Source organism: Camelina sativa, chromosome 9, assembly GCF_000633955.1.
Source record: "Camelina sativa cultivar DH55 chromosome 9, Cs, whole genome shotgun sequence".
Classification (NCBI taxonomy): Eukaryota; Viridiplantae; Streptophyta; class Magnoliopsida; order Brassicales; family Brassicaceae; genus Camelina; species Camelina sativa.
This window is the reverse complement of record NC_025693.1, coordinates 30,734,436-30,757,731: the sequence shown is the minus strand read 5'-3', so window position 1 is coordinate 30,757,731 and position 23,296 is coordinate 30,734,436. Positions and strand designations below refer to the sequence as shown.

General features: G+C 34.4%; 3 protein-coding genes across 4 annotated transcripts; 2 read left to right on the top strand and 1 right to left on the bottom strand.

Moving 5' to 3' along the window:
• On the top strand, nucleotides 467–2,787 carry LOC104713301 (serine/threonine-protein kinase CDL1-like). The gene is made up of 6 exons (XM_010430392.1): nucleotides 467–1,015; nucleotides 1,108–1,158; nucleotides 1,249–1,403; nucleotides 1,507–1,696; nucleotides 1,798–2,189; nucleotides 2,292–2,787. The coding sequence occupies exons 1-6, from the start codon at nucleotides 925–927 to the stop codon at nucleotides 2,562–2,564; spliced, it is 1,152 nt and encodes a 383-aa protein (XP_010428694.1). The 5' UTR covers nucleotides 467–924; the 3' UTR covers nucleotides 2,565–2,787.
• Nucleotides 11,623–15,074, top strand: LOC104713300 (probable serine/threonine-protein kinase NAK). The gene is made up of 6 exons (XM_010430391.2): nucleotides 11,623–11,954; nucleotides 12,180–12,688; nucleotides 13,746–13,881; nucleotides 13,974–14,110; nucleotides 14,233–14,356; nucleotides 14,451–15,074. Exons 1-6 carry the CDS (start codon nucleotides 11,876–11,878, stop codon nucleotides 14,858–14,860), a joined length of 1,395 nt encoding a protein of 464 aa, XP_010428693.1. The 5' UTR covers nucleotides 11,623–11,875; the 3' UTR covers nucleotides 14,861–15,074.
• Nucleotides 15,160–18,820, bottom strand: LOC104713299 (protein NLP5-like). Of its 2 annotated transcripts, none has more exons than XM_010430390.2 (5): nucleotides 18,459–18,820; nucleotides 17,293–18,143; nucleotides 17,159–17,206; nucleotides 16,201–17,074; nucleotides 15,160–16,130 (listed from the first exon to the last, which is right to left on the bottom strand). In XM_010430390.2, the coding sequence occupies exons 2-5, from the start codon at nucleotides 18,109–18,111 to the stop codon at nucleotides 15,388–15,390; spliced, it is 2,484 nt and encodes an 827-aa protein (XP_010428692.1). In that variant the 5' UTR covers nucleotides 18,112–18,143; nucleotides 18,459–18,820; the 3' UTR covers nucleotides 15,160–15,387. The 2 variants fall into 2 exon arrangements, with proteins under 2 accessions (XP_010428692.1, XP_010428691.1); XM_010430389.2 differs by having other exon boundaries at nucleotides 18,478–18,819.

The following is a 23,296-nucleotide window of genomic DNA, read 5'->3' as shown; positions in this document are numbered from 1 at the left end:
TTAACCAACAAAAAAAGAGGCATTTATAGTGTTTGTTGTGGTAATACATATTCAAAGTCAAAAAAGTAATTAAGTGAACAATGTTTATTGTGAGTGTTTTTTTTTTTTTTTTTTTTTTTNTTTTTTTTTGTAAATGATGTTTATTGTGAGTGTTAATATGTAAAAAAATTTGAACCCTCGAATTTTTTTTTTTTTGTTTAAATTTATGAGAAACCGTGTCTCTTAAGTCTTAAATAGTCTTACATCTTATACGTTACATATATTAGTTCAAATTCCAACGGAAAACAAACGTTTGAATATATAAACAAAAAAAGACAACAGAAGAAATGGAAGAAACGACGCGCAGTTCCAAAATTAGGATCTCATTGGCTCCTTTAATTTCGCTTCCGTTGCCCTCAAAATATTTTCACAGTTGCTAGCTGATCTCACCACTCTTTTTAATAATTTCTCTCAAAGAGAAGAGTAAAAAAGCCTGTTTCTTCCTCTTTAGTATATATAAAGAAACCATTTTTCACCATTCATAATGCCATTTCTATAAATTTAGTTCTCTCCTATTCAGATTCTTCCTAAGGAATCATTTACTGATCATTTTGTTTTCTTGAATTATAGAGAAAGAAAGAGAAAGACTCTCTGATCTCTCTCTTTCTCTCTTTCCCATTTTATAATCCAAGAAACAAATCTTAGGTCACGTTCTTTCTTTTTCTTTCTTGTTATTACAAGAATCCTAGGGTTTTTTTTTTTTGAACTTTTGGTTCTGTTTCGTGTGTGAGGGTTCTCCGGGAGCTAGGTTTGATGATAATGTTGGACATCATCTCAAACCAGCTCCTTCTCTGAATCCATTTCGTCCACCATTGTTGTTGTATTTACGTTCATCAATACCCATCATATCACCAGTTTATTTATTTAACAAAAAAAAATAAAAAAATGATGAGGTGTTTCTCTTGTCTCACCACCCAAACCAAGGACATGAAAATCAACATTGATACCCTTTCCGCCTTAACCGATTATTCCTCAGGTTTTGAAATTGCTTTTTTCTCTGTTTTCATTTTGGACCTCTCCAGGTTTTTTTTTGTTTTCCCTACTCATTTGTGATTCTCTTGCATGCAGTTAAGACAAGAAGCGATTCAAGAGGAACAGGGTCTAAATCTGGCATTTTAGGTTAGAACAATTCTGATGACTATTTAAAGACATTCTTTGAAATGTTGATGATAACATATTCATGTTTTTGAATTTTTGGGTTTTGGCCAGTTAATGGGAAAGTGAATAGCGATAAACCGGGTGGTGGCGCTCGGAGTTTCACGTTCAAGGAGTTAGCTGCCGCCACTAAGAATTTTCGGGAGGCGAATATGATCGGAAAAGGAGGCTTTGGGAGTGTTTACAGGGGACGTTTAGATTCAGGACAAGTGAGTAAACAAACTCACGAACTCTGTCTTCAATCATAAGTTTTTTTTTTACAGGAAATCTGAAAATGTTATAAGAAATCTGATGGGAATATTGATTGAGTAGGTGGTGGCGATCAAGCAGTTAAACCCGGGTGGACATCAAGGGAATCAAGAATTCATAGTAGAGGTCTGTATGCTCAGCGTCTTCTATCATCCAAATCTAGTAACTTTAATCGGTTACTGCACTTCTGGTGCTCAGAGACTTCTCGTTTATGAATACATGCCAATGGGTAGCTTAGAAGATCATCTTTTTGGTAACGCATATATCTTTTCCAAATCCCCCCACCAAATTGAAAGAGTTCTCATCTTTTTGTTACTAATAAAGAAACCTCTCTTGTTGTTTGTTTGAATTAAGATCTTGAGCCTGATCAGACTCCGCTAAGTTGGAACACTCGGATGAAGATCGCGGTAGGTGCAGCTAGAGGGATTGAGTATCTTCACTGTAAAATAAGCCCATCCGTGATTTACCGAGATTTGAAATCAGCAAACATTTTGTTAGATAAAGACTTTAGCGTCAAGCTTTCTGATTTTGGACTCGCCAAGGTTGGTCCTGTGGGAAACAGGACACATGTGTCGACTCGGATCATGGGTACTTACGGATACTGTGCTCCAGAATACGCAATGAGTGGAAGATTGACCATTAAATCGGATATCTATAGCTTCGGTGTAGTGTTGCTTGAGCTGATCTCCGGCAGGAAAGCTATTGATTTGAGTAAACCAAACGGAGAGCAGTACCTTGTTACGTGGGTAAGTAGTAATCCAAACAATTGAAAAACCAGATTTTTACCGCAACTCAAAAATCTTGTCTTACCGTCGTGTGTTTCTTGTTATGTGTTTTGATATATGCAGGCGCGACCATACCTCAAGGACCCTAAGAAATTTGGACAACTAGTTGATCCCTTGCTACGGGGAAAGTACTCGAAGAGGTGTCTTAGCTACGCGATTGCTATAACCGAGATGTGCCTTAAGGAAGAAGCGAATTACCGACCGAAAATAGGAGATGTGGTTGTAGCATTTGAGTACATAGCCGCTCAGAGCAAATCTCATGAAACTCGAAGAGCGGCCCGCAAGTCTACGGACTCTAACCAGTCAAGAGGGGAAACAACAAAACAGAGTTACTAAATTTTAAGAGTCATTTAAGTGAAACCTCTGCTAGAAACAGAAGGTTCCTTCCTGATAAGGCCGCTATATGTTTGTGCTTTTTTCCAGGGTTTTTTTTTGTTTTAGTCAGCTTTTTCAATGGGATTTGGTCGGATGAACCGATGAAGAGAGTTTTATTTTGTTTTGGGCTTGATGAAGTAAATGGTGCTTTGTAAAAAACTGAACTCTTACGTTCAAAAATATATATAGGTACATCATACATACAAATATTATTGGTGGGTCGTTAATACGCACACATACATGTTTTACGCTTTTGACTTTTTTTCTCAAGTATTTTTAGTTTCCTTTATAATTTTTTCCCTAATTTGTATGAGTACACAATTAATAATTTTTCAAGTGAGTTAGATTTGTTTACCAAAAGAGAACCGTATATTATATTTAAATACAATAATTTTCTAAATATATGTTCAAATTTAAAAAAGGATTTCAGAGAGTATGTTAAGAATGTGACATACAAGATACAGATAATATAGTCAAGCACGAAGTCGTTTGATTTTTTCTTACAAAGAGGAGAAAATTAAATCTAAAATGCAATTAGGTGGTGACTCTACGCGGACGTCGAACATATAGTTTATGTCAACTTGCATTACATTCTAATTAGTCCGATTTACACATAGTCGCATACTAATTAACATCTAGAAGAAGAATAAAATAACATCTCCCCACGTTTTCTACGTGATCTCTTCAGAAGATAAGTTTAAAGAAAGGAAAATATAATTAAAAGTGTTATAAACCGGATAATAACAGTTGTGATTATCCATCACATTACTTCTACATTAAGTAACTTTAATCTTATCCATTTATATCACTTATCTATTAGTGATGTTTATCTCATCCTTTACTTCTTCTTCAAGTTTCTTAAGTAGTAAGAAAGTGTATTTCTCATTCCTATATATAAGTGAGATCATTGCTGTAATAGAGAAGAACATAACAATAAGAGAGAAGAAGTTATCACTTCATCACTTTACTTACCTTTCGTCTCGCTCTTTATTATAGTGTTGTATATTACATACACATATATACATATATAATATAATATTTTATAGATTTGCGTTATATTTTATAACACGTTATCAGCACGATGTCTTTACTGCTGAAGCTTTTATGAGATAAGTAAGTTTTTATTGTTTCAATTATGTTTATAGAACACAAATATTATAGACATCGTGAAATTATGTTTTTTTCCGGATTGATCGTCATAAGTTGTAGGTATTGCCTCCTTTACGATCAAATCTATAGCTAAATTATATCTGGATAGATCGTTAGATATATAGTAGGCTCTGCCTCCTTCACGATCAAATAAAAGCTATTTCTTTTTCGGATAGATAGATCGTTATATATGGTAGGTTTTGCCTCCTTTTTGATCATACATAGAGCTATATAATTTTTGGATGGATCATTTTATATGGTAGGCTTTGCCTCCTTCTAGATCTAACAAGATACTATGTCTTTTCCAGAAAAATTGTTAAAAATGGCAGGCTATGCCTCCTATATGATTAAATATAAAGACTATGTCATTTTCTGGATTGATCGTTATAAGTGGTAGGTTTTACCTCCTTTGCGATCAAATATATAGTTATGTTTTATCTGAATTGATCGTTTGATATATGGTAGGCTCTGCCTCCTTCACGATCAAATAAAAGCTATGTCTTTTACAGACAGATAGATCGTTATATATGGTAGGCTCTACCTCCTTTACGATCATATATAAAGTTATATAATATTTGGATTGATCATTTGATATGGTAGGTTTTGCCCCTCCATCACGATCTAACAAATGGCTATGTCCTTTCCGGAAAGATCGGTTTTGCCTTTTATATGATCAAATAAAAGGTTTATCTTTTCCGGATTGATCGTTATATATATAGAGGTTCTGCCTCATTCATGATCAAATAAAAGATTTTGTCTTTTCCGGATTGATCGTTATACATATAGAGGTTCTACCTCATTCATGATCAAATAAAAAGCTTTGTCTTTTTCAGATTGATCGTTATATATGATAGGCTCTGCCTATTCTACGATCAAAGAAAAGCTATGTCTATTGAGTTCTTATATATAAGGCTATAGCTCTTATTTTATTTTCTGAATTTATGTGTTTGTTTATTTAATTCCGTTTATTAGTAAAGAATAACTATATGTGTTATATGAGATTTAAAGACAATGAAATTTCTTTAAAATCAAAAATATATTTCTCTTATGAGAATATATGAAGCACATGTTAGTATATCCTAGACAGTGCAAACATAATTGGAAGGTCTAGATGAGTTAGTCTCTCGACTTTCAAAGACATCATATTCATAATTATCGATGTCTAGTGTTCTCCAAAGTCTCAAAAAAACTCATGGAGTTTTAAAGACATTTTTTTTTCTTAATGAAATTATTATGTTGAGACTATATATAAATATGGTATCCCAAGATCGGCCATATTGGAGACACACATGTATATGATTATATCATACAAAAAAAAGATGGCAAAATAATAGTAAATATGAAATTCTTTTATGCTTTAATTATAACATTACCGGTCAAGTCATCCCGGTCAATCAATGATATTAAAAATCATTGAGCATTTGTTCAGAGGAACAAAAGTTTTTTCAAAAGTATTGCATGTCCCAGTTCACATTTCATGAAGTTGTAAGCAGTGCACTTCATTCATATTTCAGGTAACATCTAATTTATGTTGAATTTATTTGAGTTTATTTAAATTCATCTAAATTTCTATTTATTGTTTATGGAGTCGATGGTTATATACCTCCTCCTTAATTCTATAGTAGGCTATGCCTCCAGAATCATATAGTGTTGGCCCATTCACCATCTCTTTGGATTAACAAGCTCATTGTATACATATGATGGTTTGATTTCCTTAATAAATCTCCAAATTAAACCCCAAATATAACCGATCTAAAAATAAGATTCGGTCAAAGGTGAATAGACATAAAAGTCATCATCTTGAGAGGGGTAATACTAATCTCACATCTTATAAGAATCTAAGATAATAGACATAACCGAAATTGGTATGTTATTGATCCTAAAGTGGGATTCGGTACGAGATGAGTAAACTCCAAGAGTTATCATCTAGAGGGGGAGAATTAAAGGAATCCCACATCGACAATAAGTTGATAAACTTTGGTGAATTTGACACCCCAGAGCGATATAACTCTAGTGAAGTTATATCCTATGGTTTATCACATATATATGTCGTATGTGATAAAGTGGAGCATCCATGATGTTCACTCTTGAAATGAGCTATAATGAATCATTCATAGCGCAACCCCAAGAGATTGCAAAATGGTTCTTGGTGATTTAATCTCTATTTCAAAAAATGGAACATGCAGTTTTTCATGTAGTCAATATTATATATGAGGCCACCATTTTATAAAGAAATATTTCTCCCATGTTATGTATTCATGGTTGGAGATCAAATATTTCTCATTTTGAATCTTATGGGTGTGTGATATATATTATAAAATGCTCCTCCACACCACATAAAAATATCATCCACAAAGGATGAGATATATAGATGCGGGAGATTAGTCTCCGCTCTAATAATGTTAAAGCCATTTTATGAGAGATGTGCCTATTGCAAGATTTGCATATCATCATGTTAGATGATAAAGTTCTCCATCATTATGGGAGAATCATCGAATAATTTTGGATCTTTGAACAAATGAATATGAACTTGAAAGTTCAAAAGTTCAAAAGACCACTATTCAAAATTTATATTGCAAATCAAATGCAAAAAGCTGATGGATGAGATTTCATATAATTATTGATCCTTACATAAATGAATATGAACTTGTAGTTCTGAGAAATCTCACATCCCAGCTAAAAATTCTCCAATAAAATATGTCTCTGATGGATGACATACTAAGTCTATGACACATAAGAAACGTGATAGACTACTTTGGTTCCTAAGATAAATAAAATCCTCGAAAAGAGAAATGAGCAAATTAAAAAGAGGTTTATACTCTCAAAAGAGGAGCAAATGAACTCTTAAAGAAGAGTAGATAGACTCTTAAAGAAGAGCCAATAGACTCCCTGAGAGGAGCATATAGACTCCTAAAAAGGAGCAAGATACTTCTCGAGAAGAGTAGAGAAACCGATTGATATGGTTAATAACGAAATCAGGTACCTGTATAAAATCGTTTATATAATGATTAAAGAGATCTCGATTAACCATATCATTACGGGAAATATGGAACCAAAGGCATACATGTCGACAATAAAATGATATAGCGCAAATGTGATTAATGAGGATCATAAATATCCGCTTTGTGAGCGTATAGAGATATATATTGGCCAATAAAAGAGGTAATCAAGTCTATATTAAACTCGTATGAAAGACGAGTAATTTTTGGACTAATGGTCCAAGCATCACAAGGGTATAATGATATATAACAAAATGGTGTGTCGCGCCATGTTTTGTTAAAATACCCTATCAAACAAAATGGATGCTATATGAATGACTTGAAATATGCTTTATGGGATGCTTGAAGAGCTTATCCTGAAAAATATATGATATCATAATTATGTTTTCGAAAACTCATAACAGTGATGATTTTAAACATCATCAAAACTCTTAAAGAGTTACTTGGAATAAAATATCTTGGAAAGACAAATATGTCTCCAGATATTCCAAACTAAACATCTATCAAAATAGATGTTATACTAATCACTTCTAAAGGAAGTCAAATATATATATATATATATAGTTATATAAGATCATATATAAATGCTGACGAGCATTTATATATCTTATGAATTGTACATAGCATTTTCTACTAATCTCTTTGCAGCATATAACTCATTCTCTATGAGTATATTTTGAGTATGAGTTAAAATGTATCTTCTATTGCAAAGGTGTGATTAACTTGGGCTTAATATATTTTGGAACCCCCAAGTTTGGTTTAGTTGGTTTTGCAGATGGAAGATCTATATCGGATCAATATAAAGATAAATCGCAAAAAACAACGACTTCGCGACGTTTCAGTGATAGACTTTGGCCGTCGCTTGTTCAAGTCATGCCAAAATAATTGTGCTTCATATGCCGTATCGAGAATCCCTAATGGCTCGGATGATGCCCGAACGTCAACCAATAGTTTTCTACCTAAGATTGGAGCCTCGTAACATGTTGGCGAAGAAATTCAAACAGAGGGTTTGATCGGCATCAACTAGTTAATGCTTGTTGAAGACTTTGTTGCATATGTCGCCCAAATCAAAGGAAGCTACACCAAGAACGACAAAACAAGAATTCCTCTCTTACACTCAAGAATTTGAGAAGAATAGAAAAGTTGATAGCCCGTCCATCAACTCAAGTAACAATGTAGCAGAGTTACTTACAAAGGTGCTTCCGACTACATCATTCAGAATGCATCTTCAGAGATCAAAATGCATCTTTTGAAGATGATACTTCCAGGGGGAGAATATGATGATTCGCGTGGCTGCACTCTTTTTCCCTTATTATGGTTTTTATCCCACTGGGTTTTTCCATGAGAAGGTTTTTAACAAGGCAGCAAATAACACGCAGAATATCGATCTCAAAGAAGAATGTCAATGGTGAAGGTCTATCTCTCTTCAGAAGAATGAAGAGACTGATCGATATGGATCATCTACGAAGATATGAAGAAAAGTAGACTCGTTTGTTCGAAGAAAAGAATGATCGATATGAGTCATCTACGAAACCTATGAAGAGAAAAAGACTAGTCTATTCAAGGGGGAGATTGTGTCACTGTACTCTTTTTTCCTTATCATGGTTTTTATCCTATATGGTTTTTCTATGATAAAGTTTTTAATGAGGCAGTACACAATAAGTAAATGATGATAGATAATCAAGGGGGTTTATGTGTTATAAACCGGATAATAACAGTTGTGATTATCCATCACATTACTTCTACATTAAGTAACTTTAATCTTATCCATTTATATCACTTATCTATTAGTGATGTTTATCTCATCCTTTACTTCTTCTTCAAGTTTCTTAAGTAGTAAAAAAGTGTATTTCTCATTCCTGTATATAGGTGAGATCATTGTTGTAATAGAGAAGAACATAACAATAAGAGAGAAAAAGTTATCACTTCATCACTTTACTTACCTCTCGTCTCTCTCTTTATTATAGTGTTGTATATTACATACACATATATACATATATGCATATATAACATAATATTTTATATATTTGCGTTATGTTTTATAACAAAAAGCAATTTGATACCCTCTCTTATTCATCGGTTTTATAGACTTATAGCGAACCCATCATTATATATGCATTAAATCAGAAACTTAACTCGAACCGTTACCAATTAGCGTCTGTGTGAATGAAGAAAGCCACACAATCAATCATCGTTAATCACTTTTGTTCATTCTATTCTAAGTTTCTATACTACCAACTGTCAATCTATCAACTTATCTTGTCATGCTCATAATTGCATATTTGCATGACCACATACTTTTGACCCTCGGAAGCTTATCATATAGTATATTTTTGAATAAAAGTATTTCCATATACTGTCATGATTATACTCGGACCCGCCATCCTCGTGTTTGACCTCTTCCCACTGATATTTTCTTCAAGCTTTTTCAAATAATGATACAGTATATGACATAATGACAATAACGATTTGCTTTTAGATTTGTCATTTACTTCTCTGTGTTTCTTCTCTAAATTTGATATATATATTTTTTTATTTTTTTCAGATAGCTGAAAATGTTTCATCTAATCTGTCTTTCTAGTATTTTTTACTAATAATATAGTATTATTTAAATTAGGTAGAGTTCGCCCTAGTTTTTCTCTCCTAGGCATGAAGCTCGAGGCAGCCTCTCGCCGAAGATATGGTCCTTCCCATCCTCCGGTGTCCTTCCACCGCCATCTTTGCTGTCTAATCGATCTGCTTCTCCTCCCGTCGGTAGATCTACGACACCGGCAAGGTTTGTCTCCACCTCCATAACTCTGTTTCAGCTTTTCCTGCTTTCAATGGACTCCTCCTGTCCAAGGCCACCGGATATAGCACTGCGGGTGAGCCTTTTGTCTCCTCCGGATCCGCCAGACCCACGAGATCCGCCAGATGACAAGTTCATCTCACCTCGGTCGTTGCCGTTCTATTGCTCCCGTTTTTCCAGTGATTTCGATGGAGAGTGGTTATCTCTCCTCCCCCTCCCTCCCGTTGCTCCCCTGAAGGTGTTCATCCATTTCAATGGGCCTCTTGTTTGGGGCTGGTCCCTCCTCTCAACCTCTCCACCTGCGCTCCTCCAGCAGTGTGTCTCTTTCTTTTTGCTTAAGGTTGGTCAGTCTCTTGAACCACTTTGTTGCAAGGCTAGAAATTTCGGATACTTCTCCGATTTTACTGGATACTACTCCAGCCTCTGCTTGATTGCAGTTGAGACTAGTTCTGTTGGTCTCCAGATTAGAACCACTGCTGTTGGTTCCTTCTCTGCCCATCTTCGGCGAAATTGGTTCATCGGATATTTCTCTGATGTAACCTTATCTGTTTGCGTCCAGCCAAAAACCATCTTTGTTGGTTTAGCCTCTGCTTTGTTCCAACGTTCTTTGCTCACCGGAGACTCCTCCGGCGTCAACCTGTCTTTGTATGAGGCAGTTCGTTTAACGTCACAATGTATGGTGACTTACTCTATTCCAGTCGAAGTTTATGTATTGATTGCTACTTCTTTCATGGGTGTTTTTGTGATAGTTAGTTTCAATACTTCTCCTGGTACCCTATCAAGCTTGTTCAAGTTTGTGTCTCTATCTTTGATTTGTGGTTTAGTTGCTTTACCTTTCAAGTTTGCTGTCCGGGAATGTCCGAATCAGCTTCATCTTCTTGTAACTGTCTATTTCTAATATAATTTTGGGTACACAAAAAAAGAAAAAATATAATATTATTTTTCCACATACAGAAACAAAGAAATTTGTTTCCTTTTTTTTGTTTGCTAATTATCTTAAATCTGTTTGTTTTTATGACGTACTCCATACTAATTATTTTCCACATACAGTAACCCACTCGTTTTCTGAATTTTGGTTAGTTAAATCAAGTCTCGAGTGTTTTTTTCTTCCCCCTCGTAATTAACTACCTTATAATATTTTTTCAAATAACAATTGTAGTATATTAGTATAATTTCTGTTTAAAATACTAAACTGAAAAAACACTAAATTTTGTAAAAATCTTAGTTCTCATCAAAGAAATATTAGACTTATTAGTCATCAAATTAGAACACATATATTTTTTTTCTTATGAAGTTGTCTAAAATTTAAAGTCAAATATTTTTACCACGTTTAACATTTGAAGAATGCCAAAACACGTTACTTTACATGTTTACTCAAGTTGTTACGTCATTGAGGTGACGCATATGATCACTACAGTCCTTAGTCCATGACTCCATGTGACACAAATGTGAACTGGATATTGCTAAGAAAAAGAAGTACGACAAGAATCACTATACTAAAATTTGTACATAAAAAAATATATATATATAACTCTACTGTGAGTTGATTACATAAAAAGTACGATACATATATACAATTTTTTTTTTCTTGTAAACAATTTAATGAATTCAAAGTTTCCGATTCATTCGATTAGTGAGTGAGCAGCGCGTTGAAATGTGGTATCACAGTTTCACATAATGTATAATAGGTATCTCTCTCTTATAACGACAAAATTCCCTTTGACCCTGGACAAAAGTTATTAAGAAAGACTTGACATATATGCAAGCAAGTAAATTAGTAGGAAATTACAAATGCAAAGTCAAAAAGATTGTTTCATCTTTTACGAACCGGAAATAAAATATAGTATTGAAAATGAAGCTTTACGAATGATGAAACTATTAAAACTCGAGATGAACATGGTTGTGTATGAAATGAGAAAATGTGTCTGAATCAAAGGACTAATTGAACGTTGAAATTTTTGGTAATAAATATAGATATTTCAGCATCAACCAATCAAATAATAATCACGATTCACGACCTTTTCTTTCATACACACAACCTTTTTATAAAACTAATAATAATATGATCGTCAAAAAAAAAAAAACTAATAATAATATATAATAAATTAACAATATATACATTTCCGCCCCAAAGAAAGAGTTTATTTGGCTTGGTCTTTCCTCTCTATTTCTCAGCTTCTTCCTCCCATCTTTCAATCAAAATCCCCAGAAAAGAAACTAAGAAAGGGTGGACAGTTAAGTTCTCTCTAAAGTTTATGTATCATAAAGGGTGAAGCAAAGACTAAAAACAGAGAAAACAACAGAGTAAATTAAGTCAAGAGCTCTGTTTGGTCTTAATGGGGAACATCTGCCTTGGCTCTGGATCTTCCACTGTTCAACAGGAACAAAGCCCTGTCTCCACCAAACCCCTCCCAGGTTCATTCATACACACATCTCTCTTTTTTTTCTTCTTTCGTTTTATTGGCAAATCCAAACATCTTAGATCTATTATTTTCTCGTTTGTTTGATTGGTTATTGACTTATTTCTGATGATTCATAAGTTTCTTGCAGTTCTTGAATTAAAATATCACATAGTTTTTATTTTCTTGAAATAAAGTTTCAATCTAACAAGATCGTGTGTGACATGGTTGATCTATATAGTGAGACATGGGCAGCAACATCCAGAGAACAAAAAGTTTCCTCCGGCGCTAGTGACGATGCCGGCTTTAAATCCCAAGTTTCCGATGCCGGAAACAGGAAATAGAACGAGATCCGCCGCTACACAACTTCGTGAAAAACCACAGCAGAGGACAAGATCCGTCGAGAACCCAAACCCACCTCGTGAGAAACCGCAGGAGAGGAGTAGACCCGACGATGATCAGCCATCAAAACCGGCGGCAGAGAAACAGGTATTAGGCATAGGGAAAAAGGCAGTGCCACCGAGCGGGAAGATAGTGACGCCAAATCTTAAGATGTTTACATTAGTTGAGCTTAAGACGGCGACCAAGAATTTCCGACCAGAATCTGTGATCGGAGAAGGTGGATTTGGACAGGTTTTCAAAGGATGGGTGGATGAGAAGACCTTAGCTCCGTCTAGAGCCGGCGTCGGAAGACCAGTCGCCGTTAAGAAGTCAAACCCTGATAGTGAGCAAGGCTTACATGAATGGCAGGCAAGTAAACTCTAATCTTTCCTTTTTTTATTTGAATTTTAACTGCGTTACAAGATTCTAATTAGGGTAAATATCAAATCATTAAAAGATTCTAATTATGTCTCAGTTAGTCAGTTTCTCCAAAATAAGGAATGTCATATTTATGTGCATTGAAATAGTATGTTTATGTGCAAATTAGGAAAATTTTAAGATTAACGATGAATTTCATGTAGAAAGTAATAGACGTCAGGGTCAATTTAGTGAATTTACTAACAGGTTTTTTACTTTAAAATATGTAAACACAAGACGCCAAAAAAGATGTAAGCACAAAACTTGGGTTAAAAAAACAAAATTACATGATACTCCTTAAACATTTTCTTGTTACATTTAAGCTTGCTACTTGTCGTTTTCTTGAAATGCAGTTAAAGATAATCGTTTATGATTTTCTTTTTTTCTTTTCAAACTATATAATATAAGTAAAATTTATTTTTCTGATATGTTAGACAATTTTTTTACTTAGAATTGATTAACGTTGTATCATCGACGGTGTCGCTAGAATTCGAACGTATTTATTTAGTTGGGAACTTGGAAAGTATACTTGTTATTTATCATTTACTTTTAGTAACCTAAAGGACGAAGAGGTCAACTTGACATTTAGCAAAAAAAGAAGAAGACGAAGTCAAGGGAGTTAATAACGTTTCTGTATTTATTAGTCAATCGGAAAGAAACAATACATACATAGTATAATTAGTCAATGAAATAGATCTTCATCGATATGGTTGGATGTTTCTTTGTATTGCGCGTGAAGTATATCTTCTTCTCTTATGTACGTGTCTCCGTGCGTGAACATTCACGACCATATATCGTGTAGATAGAATATAAAATATCAAACTAATATCTTTATGAATGAAAAAAGAACAAGTACTATTGATTAACTCTTGACTTGGTAATCGACAAGGAAGTTACGAATATATATATGCGAAATATCTAACTATAGTAAAATATAAAACAGTGAAATGTAAAACATCGATTATATTGAAACGGTCGTATTGAGATTGTTTGTATTGTAAAATTGCAGTGTGAAGTGAGATTCTTAGGGAAGTTTCATCATCCAAATTTGGTGAAGCTCTTGGGTTACTGCTGGGAAGAGAATCAGTTCCTTTTGGTCTATGAGTATTTGCCTAAAGGAAGCCTTGAAAATCACCTCTTCGCAAGTATTATTCTACTCAATCATCAATCCATTATAACAATTATCTTATCTTATACATCTATGTAAAGATATATGCATCCATGAATGTTAATGCAGAAGGAGCAGAGGCATTGCCTTGGGATACACGATTGAAGATAGCCATTGAAGCAGCTCAAGGACTTACCTTTTTGCATAACTCGGAAAAGAGTGTTATCTATAGAGACTTCAAGGCTTCCAATATTCTTCTTGATTCCGTACGGTGTCGTCTTTCCATATCTCTAGCTCCTTCCCACGTTTATATAACAAAACTGCTTGCTGTTTCTAGAAGATTGTCCTTTTTTATTTTAGTAACAGTTCTTGCCGTCCGTCTTTTCAGAACTTCCACGCCAAGCTTTCTGACTTCGGACTAGCTAAACTAGGTCCAATTAATGGATTCTCCCACGTAACCACGCGTGTCGTGGGCACACGTGGTTATGCAGCTCCCGAGTACATGGCTACAGGTAAAAAAAATAAACGTGCAAAATATATTTAAAACATGTTTTTTCTTTCTTTTGTCGGTTGATAAGAAGGCATGTTTTAATTGATGTTATATAGGTCATCTCTACGTGCGGAGTGATGTTTACGGGTTTGGGGTGGTACTACTAGAGCTCTTAACCGGTTTAAGAGCATTAGACCCAAACCGACCATCTGCACAACAGAATCTTGTGGAATGGGCTAAACCGGTGCTGACACAGAAGAAGAAGCTTCAGAAAATGATGGACCCAAGGCTTGAGCACAAGTATCCACTTTTGGCGGTGCTCAAAACCGCCGAGCTCATTCTACGGTGTCTTGAGGCTGATCCCAAAAACCGACCGCCAATGGATGATGTGCTCAGAGAACTAGAAATCGTAAGGACTATCAGAGACCAACCCAAAGAAGAGAGACGTAAACGGAGCAATGGTTCTGATAATAACCGGGTTCGAGGAAATGATTCATCACACGGCCGTAGAACCGGTCGAAACTGATAGTCAAAGAGTTCTTTTGGATCAGTCATGTACTATACACACTATATACAAACGAACCACCTTTAAAAACAAAATTTGATCCTTTTTTCTCTGGTAGTATATATTATTTATTTCTAGAAACTTAGCGAAACATTTGTTGTACACTATTGAGTCAAAATATAGCCATAATTTATATTTTTTTTCAAAGAAAATAATATATAATCTTTGTAGTTAACTGTCACTTATTGAGTCCTGTTTTATTTTCTTCCTTATGATTGCAATGCCAACTTAAACACAAAAGTTAATCAGAGTTTATGGAAGAGAAGTAAATAAAAATTGTGTATCTACATTTGCAAACCAACTACACATTACAAAAGTAGTAAAGTAGAAAACTTCAATAATTCTTTTCTAGAAGAAAAGGCTCTTTACACGTTTTCTCTTTCTGGCACCACCACCTAATAATCTTGAAAATAGTAAAAGAAAACCTATGAACAATGCTTACACAATACAGACTATATATGTAAAATCTTTGTCTCTTCATCTTCATGTCATGAAGGGCATCCACTGGCAGAAGAACGTTCTGAAAGATACTGAGAGGAGAGCTGAAGCAAAAGCTTAATTGTTTGTCCCGGGAATGATCTGCAAACATCTACACACTCATCTACATCGTCGTCACATCTCAACAAAACCCATTCATTGTCTTCATCTAAGTATTTCAAATCATATCTGCTCACATCTTCTATACTAAACCGTTTCGCTATTTCCCACAATAGATCGTTTAGCCTATGCGAGTTTCGCATTCTAAACCGGATCTTCTCCTCCTCATAGGTTACCTTTATCCTCAGTAAATCATCCTCCTGTGATGATGATGAGGGTGATAAGTGTGTGGTGGTCTGCCTTTCCTTAAAAGATCTTGAGAGAGTCATTGTCTCTTGTCTAGTCTTATCTGTAGGATCTTCCTTATTAACTTGTGTTTCACTGGAGCAGCTCGAGCTGTAACTACACGAGGAACCAGGGGATTTTGTAGGCTGTGAAGTTGATGAAAACAAGAATGTCGTCCTCTTGGATTGTTGTTGTTGTTGTTGTAATGATGATGCTTCTGGTGAAGAAGCTAGATTAGGGAAATTCGCATAGAAGGAGCCTATAGGTAGATGATGACCAGAAACACCTTCAACCGAGTCAATGACCCGTTGGATCTTTTGTAGTGAATGACCAACTTTCTTGATCTTTCTTGATGGCCATCTTTGTATCCCATGCTGCCGGCATATTCTCTTCAGTGTCGTTGGACAAACTGAAACAAATTCTAACATCAATAACAGAACTGAAAATTTCAAGAACTGGGATGTAAATGTTTTACTTACCACCAATACTCTTGGCAGCATCTTTGAGACTCCCTGCGAAATATTGGCGAAGAACATCCAAAGTTATGTTTTTCTCGGCTTTTGTTCGTTTCTTCTCAGTTATTCTACTGAAACCACCAGTAGCACTAGAGAAAGTGCTTTTCTCATTCACACTCAAACCTTTGCCATAGTCAGAGCCTAGCTCGCCCATCTCTGTTGTTCCTCCATCGAATACTAATCCAGCATTTTGAGGGTTACTATTACTCTCTTGTACTTCAGACGTATTCTCTATCTTTGGCAGTGTCACTCCTCTCTCTATGACCTCTCTCGCCATTGGATTTCCTTCTTCTTCTAGTTCCTTCTCCGTGACTGTCCTTAAACTTCTAGGTACGTGCGCCATTATAGTCGAAAGAGCATTCAACATTTTCCTCTGTTCCTCGATATCACGGCAACTTTTAGGCAAAAAGAACTCCAACACGAAATCAGCTGAGCCTGTGTGGATGCAGCGTAAGCGTATAGCGACTGTACCATGTAAGCCAAACATAGTGGCGTGGTGAGAGAGAGGGTACTCAGATTTCTTATAGCTAGAGACATCAGATGAAAAGCAAGGACCATTGGTCAAAAACGCTTCTCCTACAACTCCTTGACCTTTCAAGAGATGATGCTCAGAGCAAGCTTCATGGAATTCACGGACTGTAGGATCACCAACATAGCAAGCATCATCGATTGTGGATACACAATGAATATAGTTCTCATCGTTGTGACGGCAACCGGTTTTGCTTTGTTTGAGACAAGAGACCCATGTTTGAGCTAATGGTAGTTTATGCGTCTCACAAGCACATCTCAAGAGGTTTCTTATTTCAGGTAATGCAGCTTGGTAAGAGAAGTCAGGTTCCTGATTCAAGAATGATTTGGCTTCTTGTTATCAAAATGCAAGGAAGATAAAACAAAAATCCGAACATTTTTAGAAACTTTTTACCTTTAGAGAAGGCGGTATCGGAACTCCTGTGCTCCTTAGATCAACTGCCTGTGAAGAAAATAAACAATACTTAAAAGGTTCCAAGAAAAGCTTATTTCAAAGATAAAAGGAGAGAAAGCAAAAAGAAGCAAAACCTGAAGTGCTCTGCAGATGCTTTCAAGGTCAGGGCTCAACTTAACCATTTGTGTGGTCATTACAACCTCAATAACACCTAAGCAATTCTGACTACCTTGTTCAAACACAGGAATAGCTAAAGTGCCTCGAACATCGCAGTCTTGAGCATGTTGGACTCTCGGATACTCCTCGTTCTTGAAAAACCTCACATCAGGAGTCCACTCAGGAACCTTCCCCAAGAAAACCCTCCCAGGCAAACCAACCAAGTCGTTGGAATTATTGGAACCTGAATCCTCCTGTTCAGTAGAGAACTGATAATTCACAGAGATCTCTCTGTAATGAGCAAGCCTTTGGCACATTGGATCATGGCTAAAAGGTTGTTCCTTTGTAGTTAAAACCCTCTTACCACCTCTATCAACAGGCACCCACAACTGAATAAGAGAGCCTCTCTCACTTGTGTAATCTTTAATGTGGGCCACAGCTTGAACCAATCTCTCCATAACCGAAGAGCCATGACCACTTGGTCCAATCCACCAGCGTCTGTTAAAGCTAGAGAGATCTCTCCCTTGATCCTCAAGACTCGATCTTTCAGCACAATCTTGACCGTACATCGTCTGAGAGAAGCTATGAGATGAAGAGATAGCAGCAGCAGCTGTGTCTTGTTGCGTTGGAGACCACATGAAGGAAGAAGGATCAAAAGGGGTAACAGAGGTTGAAGGACTAAAATTAAACAACTCGGAAGCAGCATCTGTTGTCTCTAACCAACAACCTTCTAGTAGTAAACCGTCCATGAATGAAGAATCCATAGCCGGATCCAAAGGAAGAGAATTGTTTTCCATGGCTCTCACTCAAATCAATGAAGCAGCCACATCTGAAAAACACAAAGCATCCAAATTTGCCCCAACAAATTAAGAAAAAAAACACATTTTAGGAATCAGGAGGAGAATCAAATCAAGCAAAAATCTTTGTAAAGAAACTGAGAGAATCAAGGAGTAGTGAAAAGCCCCAAACTTTAAAAAAAAAATATTTAGGCTGTTGATGATTCTTACAAGTTGGTTAAAAAATACCCTAATCCCTTGTGGGTTAAGATACATACTGATTTAACCCCAATCAAAGAAGGAATCTTCTTTTAACACTAAAACTAATCTGATTCTTGCATAACGAAAAAATGAAGTAAAGATGAGACCTTTGAAACGAAAACTCACAAAAAAAGAAAGACACGCCAGATTCTCGGAAGATTCTTGAAATAGGGTTTTAAATGTTTATCCTTTTTAATTGAAGATTCTTGGAAGAAAGAAAGAAAGAAAGAAAGAAACTGTCCTAAAAAAGGATAGATTAGTTGGTGTTGTGTGAAAGACAGGAGAAACAGTTGAAACTCCCCCAAATCTCAGGGAAAAGAAAGCTGTAAAGATGTCTCTTTGATGGGTATGTCCCTGGTGAAGAAGTAAGCTAAGGTAAGGTGTACCTCTTCCACGCAAAATCACCCCCAATCAAAAAAAGAAAAAAAATCAATTTTTGGGGCATCGTTATCTCGTATACGCATCGGGAAAAAAAGAACCTTTAATTACTACTTTTTTTATAAAAGTATATCAGTACAGAACAAGACTGTCTCTGTTTCTCTCACTTCCAGGCTGCGTGGGTGTACTGTTGTGAGAAAAAATATCCCCAAGGACGGAGATTCCCATATTCTACACACAGAGTTAGATTATATTCTTTCTTTTTTATTTTGAGAAATTTCATGTCTTGGGAAGTGTTTAAGAAGTCAACGGTTTAATGTCGAGAGAAACTATCAGCAATTAGCATTAATAATTATCATTAACGAACCAATAATAAGGGACCAAGTAGAGTTGACAAAGAATTAATGAGTTATATGAATATGTAAGTTGAATTTTCGCCGCTGACTTTGTTATTTACTTGCTTTTATAATTCGATAACCCAAGAGAAGAAAGTTGGAAAGAACGATTACGTCTTTGAATTTTTCCGCATTATTTACTTATTATACTTCCATGTGTAACACTCTCCAAAAGAGAACTATTTGATACTAGTTATTTATTAAATACTAGGCAAATAAAGATTCTAAAAGCACAGTTAGAGAGAAGATGTCAAGTAAGTATATAATTAGTACTTAAACAAAACGAAAGTTTAATTAATTGATGGAGCAAGTTGAGAGAGAAAACAAGTGGGGAGCAGGTTTTGCTTTTCCCTCATGGGTAAAAAAAACGAAAATCAATATATTGGGGATATTATAATGACTAATTTATTTTGGTCTTTAGGTCAGCGTTTTTGTCCTATTGGAGCTAAAAATATACTTTGTAAAAAAAATGGAGGGCAATGTGTGTCCCAGTTAAGCTTCGTTGGAGATACGTGATTGCGACTCTTCAAGAAACAATTGTGTTTCCTTGGTAATTAACAAACAGGTTAATCCGTTAAGTTGTGCAATGTTTTTGAGTTTAACATAGTGGCTTAGAAGTATTCAGTGCCGTGCTTACCATTTTTTAAAAAGGGCACTTGCCTACAGCCACATTTTATACGTTTGATTTTTAGGCCACATTATTAAAAATATTTTGTTGATTTAATAGGTGTAAGTTGTTTCGCATATGTATTTTGCTTGAAATATTCATGTCACTATATACATTTAGACCCTTAATTTTGTATCGTTGCTCGTTTATTCTCTTATGGATATATTTAGGTTTGTTAGAAATAATTATTTACCTAAAATCAAATAAGTCATATTTTATTTTCGATCGAAGCCCCAAACAACCTAGATGTGACACTGGTAGTATTCATCAAAATGGGATGCATATAAATTCTTATACTAGGTCTACTTATGTATCATAGCTGTCCACTCTTTAGACAATAAAAGTTGCGGTTTATGAGGTTGAAATTATATACGTTTTCGTGTATGTCTTTGTATGGTTAAGATGCCTTTTGTTTTTTATTAGTGTTGCAACTTGCATTTGCGATTGTTTATTTGCGTTTTTTAAGTGAAATGAACATATTTTGAATAAAAAAAAAAAGAAAGTGAACGGAACATATCTAACTTTTTTGCAATAAATAGCAGCCGCAATTGAAATAACTGAAGACAAGGTGAGAGTTTATATGATTGAAAACGAAAGGGACATCAAAATTTGACATAACATGTATGAATAGAAGATTCCAATTTATATAATTAAAGTTATTATTCCTTACGGTAATAATTTCTACTTTGATTTGGTATTTCTAAAATATCTTATATAATAAAATAAGATTTCACAAAATATAAACTTTTTAAAATTATCAAGTATCTCATAATTTTTTGTTGATTTATTCAATTTTAATAACTAAAATTTATTAATTTTATTAAGTTATCAGTTGATCGGTAGTACCAATTTATGGTGGAAATGTGCAAAGGTGTATTGCCATCCACATCTTGCTCAATTTATTAATTTCATTAAGTTATCATTTGATCAATAGCACCAATTTATGGTGGAAATGTGCAAAGGTGTATTGCCATCCACATCTCAAGACGCATATATTTTTTATCATCACTTTGCATCAACGATTTAACAAGTTTATGTTCCCTGATCTTTGATGCAATGTGGAGAAGGTTCTGACCAAGTTTGTTGAGCATACATTTTAAATATGGATAATGTTTTTGAATCTCTTAGACAATTCTGATATGACTGTTTTCAGCAGCCGTGTGTATGAGAAAGAGATCATCTTTGTCGGTATTAAATATGAATTTATTTTCATATTTCTTAATACTTTATTAATAATAATATAGTATTATATAATGTGTTAGATGTTTGAAAGGAAGATGAAAATTTATATGAAACATGAGAATTTGTATTAAAATTTTATACGAAAATCTATTTTTAATGAACTATGCTAACATAATAACTAAAAAAAAGATGATATAATATCTTAGAGTCTATTTATTTTTCTTATAAAAAAACACATATACAAATATTTTACTTATGTTTTGCTTTGTATTTACATATGTTTTGCTTATTTATGCTAATTTAATTTTTCATATTAAACAATATATCTAAGATGTTACATAAACGTAAAATTTTATCGGTGAAATTAGTTGAAATCACTTAATTATATGTAATACTTTTTTGTTTTATAATATTAGAAAGTTTTTCACCAGTTATATTAAAGTAAATAAAAAAAACTTTTAATTAAATAGAAAATAAATTTTAAGTGATATATATATATGTATTAATGTATATATATTTGTTTCTACCATAATCACAAATTAGTACAAATATATTAACAACTAAATACATTACCTATGCATTGTGTGGGCAACCATAGTATTTATATATATGTGACAACAAATCATGAAATCAACAATAAAGTTTTAAAACAAAAGCCAGTTGGTCGAATAACTTTTATCAAGTTGTTATTATTTTACACGTCATATTTTAGGTAAAGAGATCTATTTTTGTTGTCTTGTCACACGCAAACTGATATATATACAGTAAATAATATACTTGACAACATATTGGTAAGTAAAGTAAAGCCTATGGTAAATACTAGTAAATAACTAAATATCAGTTTATATCACTCATACAAAATTATAATTTTTATTGCATTGTTGACGTGAGATTAATAACAAATTCAAACTAGCATATATCCCTAGTTTCAGCTGGATCATAAGATGTGTGCTAGGAACTTTACTGAATAGTGAATTAACCGGAGTAAAACTAAATATTGTATATGCTATATATACATGCTAAAACGTTTTCCTTCATATGTAAATCAAAGCACGAGGCCAACTTGATTTAGCTATCAATATGAAATTGAATATTCCAAAAGACGGATCCAAGATTTTTGTAAACTGCACCCAAAGCTCATCATCATTAGACCTATAAGCAGATTTTATATTCACCACTAGACGATTACTTATTAAAAGTGGGCTTATTGATTTGTGCGGAGCTTACAAAGAAACACAAGACGTAAGAGCGGTATGGCAAACACAGACAGAAGCAAAACATAGAAGCAATCAATCATGATTAGTCAAGTGACTGATGATAATAAACAGATTCAATTTCAAACCCATTATAATAGAAAAGAATGACATTTTTTAATCACGTACCATGTACTCTACGACTACTAGATTAAACGGAAGGATCGGAGGGAAGTACTATACTATTCAAAGATGCTTCGGATCTCGCGCGTGACACATGGATCTGGTTTAGTTACCTACCTTCGTTATTTCATTGTGCATTTGGTATTTAAACGTCCAATTGTGCATTGGTATTTGAACATAGAAATAAATAAAATCGATTGAGTTTAAATAATGATGAAATTGAAAAGTATAAAAATATAAACGAATCTGTCACTAAAAATCAAACTAAACTTAATGAATAGAATTTAGTTTTGCTTAGTGAAGTTTTGCCTTGCTCCTTGCCCCTACGATCTTGATCTGTTTAGAATTAGATATGATTGCTTTTTGGAAGGATTCTAGTTAGATGTAAGGAGACGCATTAGTCATTATCGTCGCATCTGGGAGTGTGTGTGAGTCTCTATAAACTTTAATGAGTGCTCTTTGCTTGCTCGGTTATATTGTCCTTGGTTCTCGAGAGATTGGCTCTCATTGTGATAGGAGGAGGTAGTTATTATCTACGGTTGGCCGAGGGCATCCGTGATAAATCACATGCACAGATGTTTCAGAAGAAAAAGATTCTCTGTTTTTTGGTTTTACCATTTTTAAGGTGGTTGCCTAGTTATTTCTGTTTATAGGGTAAAGAATTGTCTTCCTTCAATTTGGTTTCGATATTATCTGTTTGTATCTCTTGTCCAGTTTACTTTGTCTCCCTTTGTTAGGGTTTAGTTTCCAGAGAATTTCTTTTTTTCCTCTGGCGTTTGTCTCCGGGGACTTCTAGTTGTCTGCCGACTTAAGTTTCTCTCGTTTGGGCGTTTGTAATTTTACCTTGGTTGTTGAACCAAGTTTTAAGTTTTAATAAAATTCAAGTTGACCCAAAAAAAAAAAAAACTTAATGAATAGAATTATAGTTTTTTTTTTTTTTTTTTTTT

Coding starts and splice junctions, on each gene's coding strand:
- LOC104713301 (XM_010430392.1), top strand. CDS start 925: ATGATGAGGTGTTTCTCTTGTCTCACCACCCAAACCAAGGACATGAAA. Junction 1,016..1,107: donor CTTAACCGATTATTCCTCAG/GTTTTGAAATTG, acceptor TCTTGCATGCAG/TTAAGACAAGAAGCGATTCA. Junction 1,404..1,506: donor GACGTTTAGATTCAGGACAA/GTGAGTAAACAA, acceptor TTGATTGAGTAG/GTGGTGGCGATCAAGCAGTT.
- LOC104713300 (XM_010430391.2), top strand. CDS start 11,876: ATGGGGAACATCTGCCTTGGCTCTGGATCTTCCACTGTTCAACAGGAA. Junction 12,689..13,745: donor AAGGCTTACATGAATGGCAG/GCAAGTAAACTC, acceptor GTAAAATTGCAG/TGTGAAGTGAGATTCTTAGG. Junction 14,111..14,232: donor CCAATATTCTTCTTGATTCC/GTACGGTGTCGT, acceptor CCGTCTTTTCAG/AACTTCCACGCCAAGCTTTC.
- LOC104713299 (XM_010430390.2), bottom strand. CDS start 18,111: ATGGAAAACAATTCTCTTCCTTTGGATCCGGCTATGGATTCTTCATTC. Junction 17,207..17,292: donor GCATCTGCAGAGCACTTCAG/GTTTTGCTTCTT, acceptor TTTTCTTCACAG/GCAGTTGATCTAAGGAGCAC. Junction 16,131..16,200: donor TGCTGCCAAGAGTATTGGTG/GTAAGTAAAACA, acceptor AATTTGTTTCAG/TTTGTCCAACGACACTGAAG.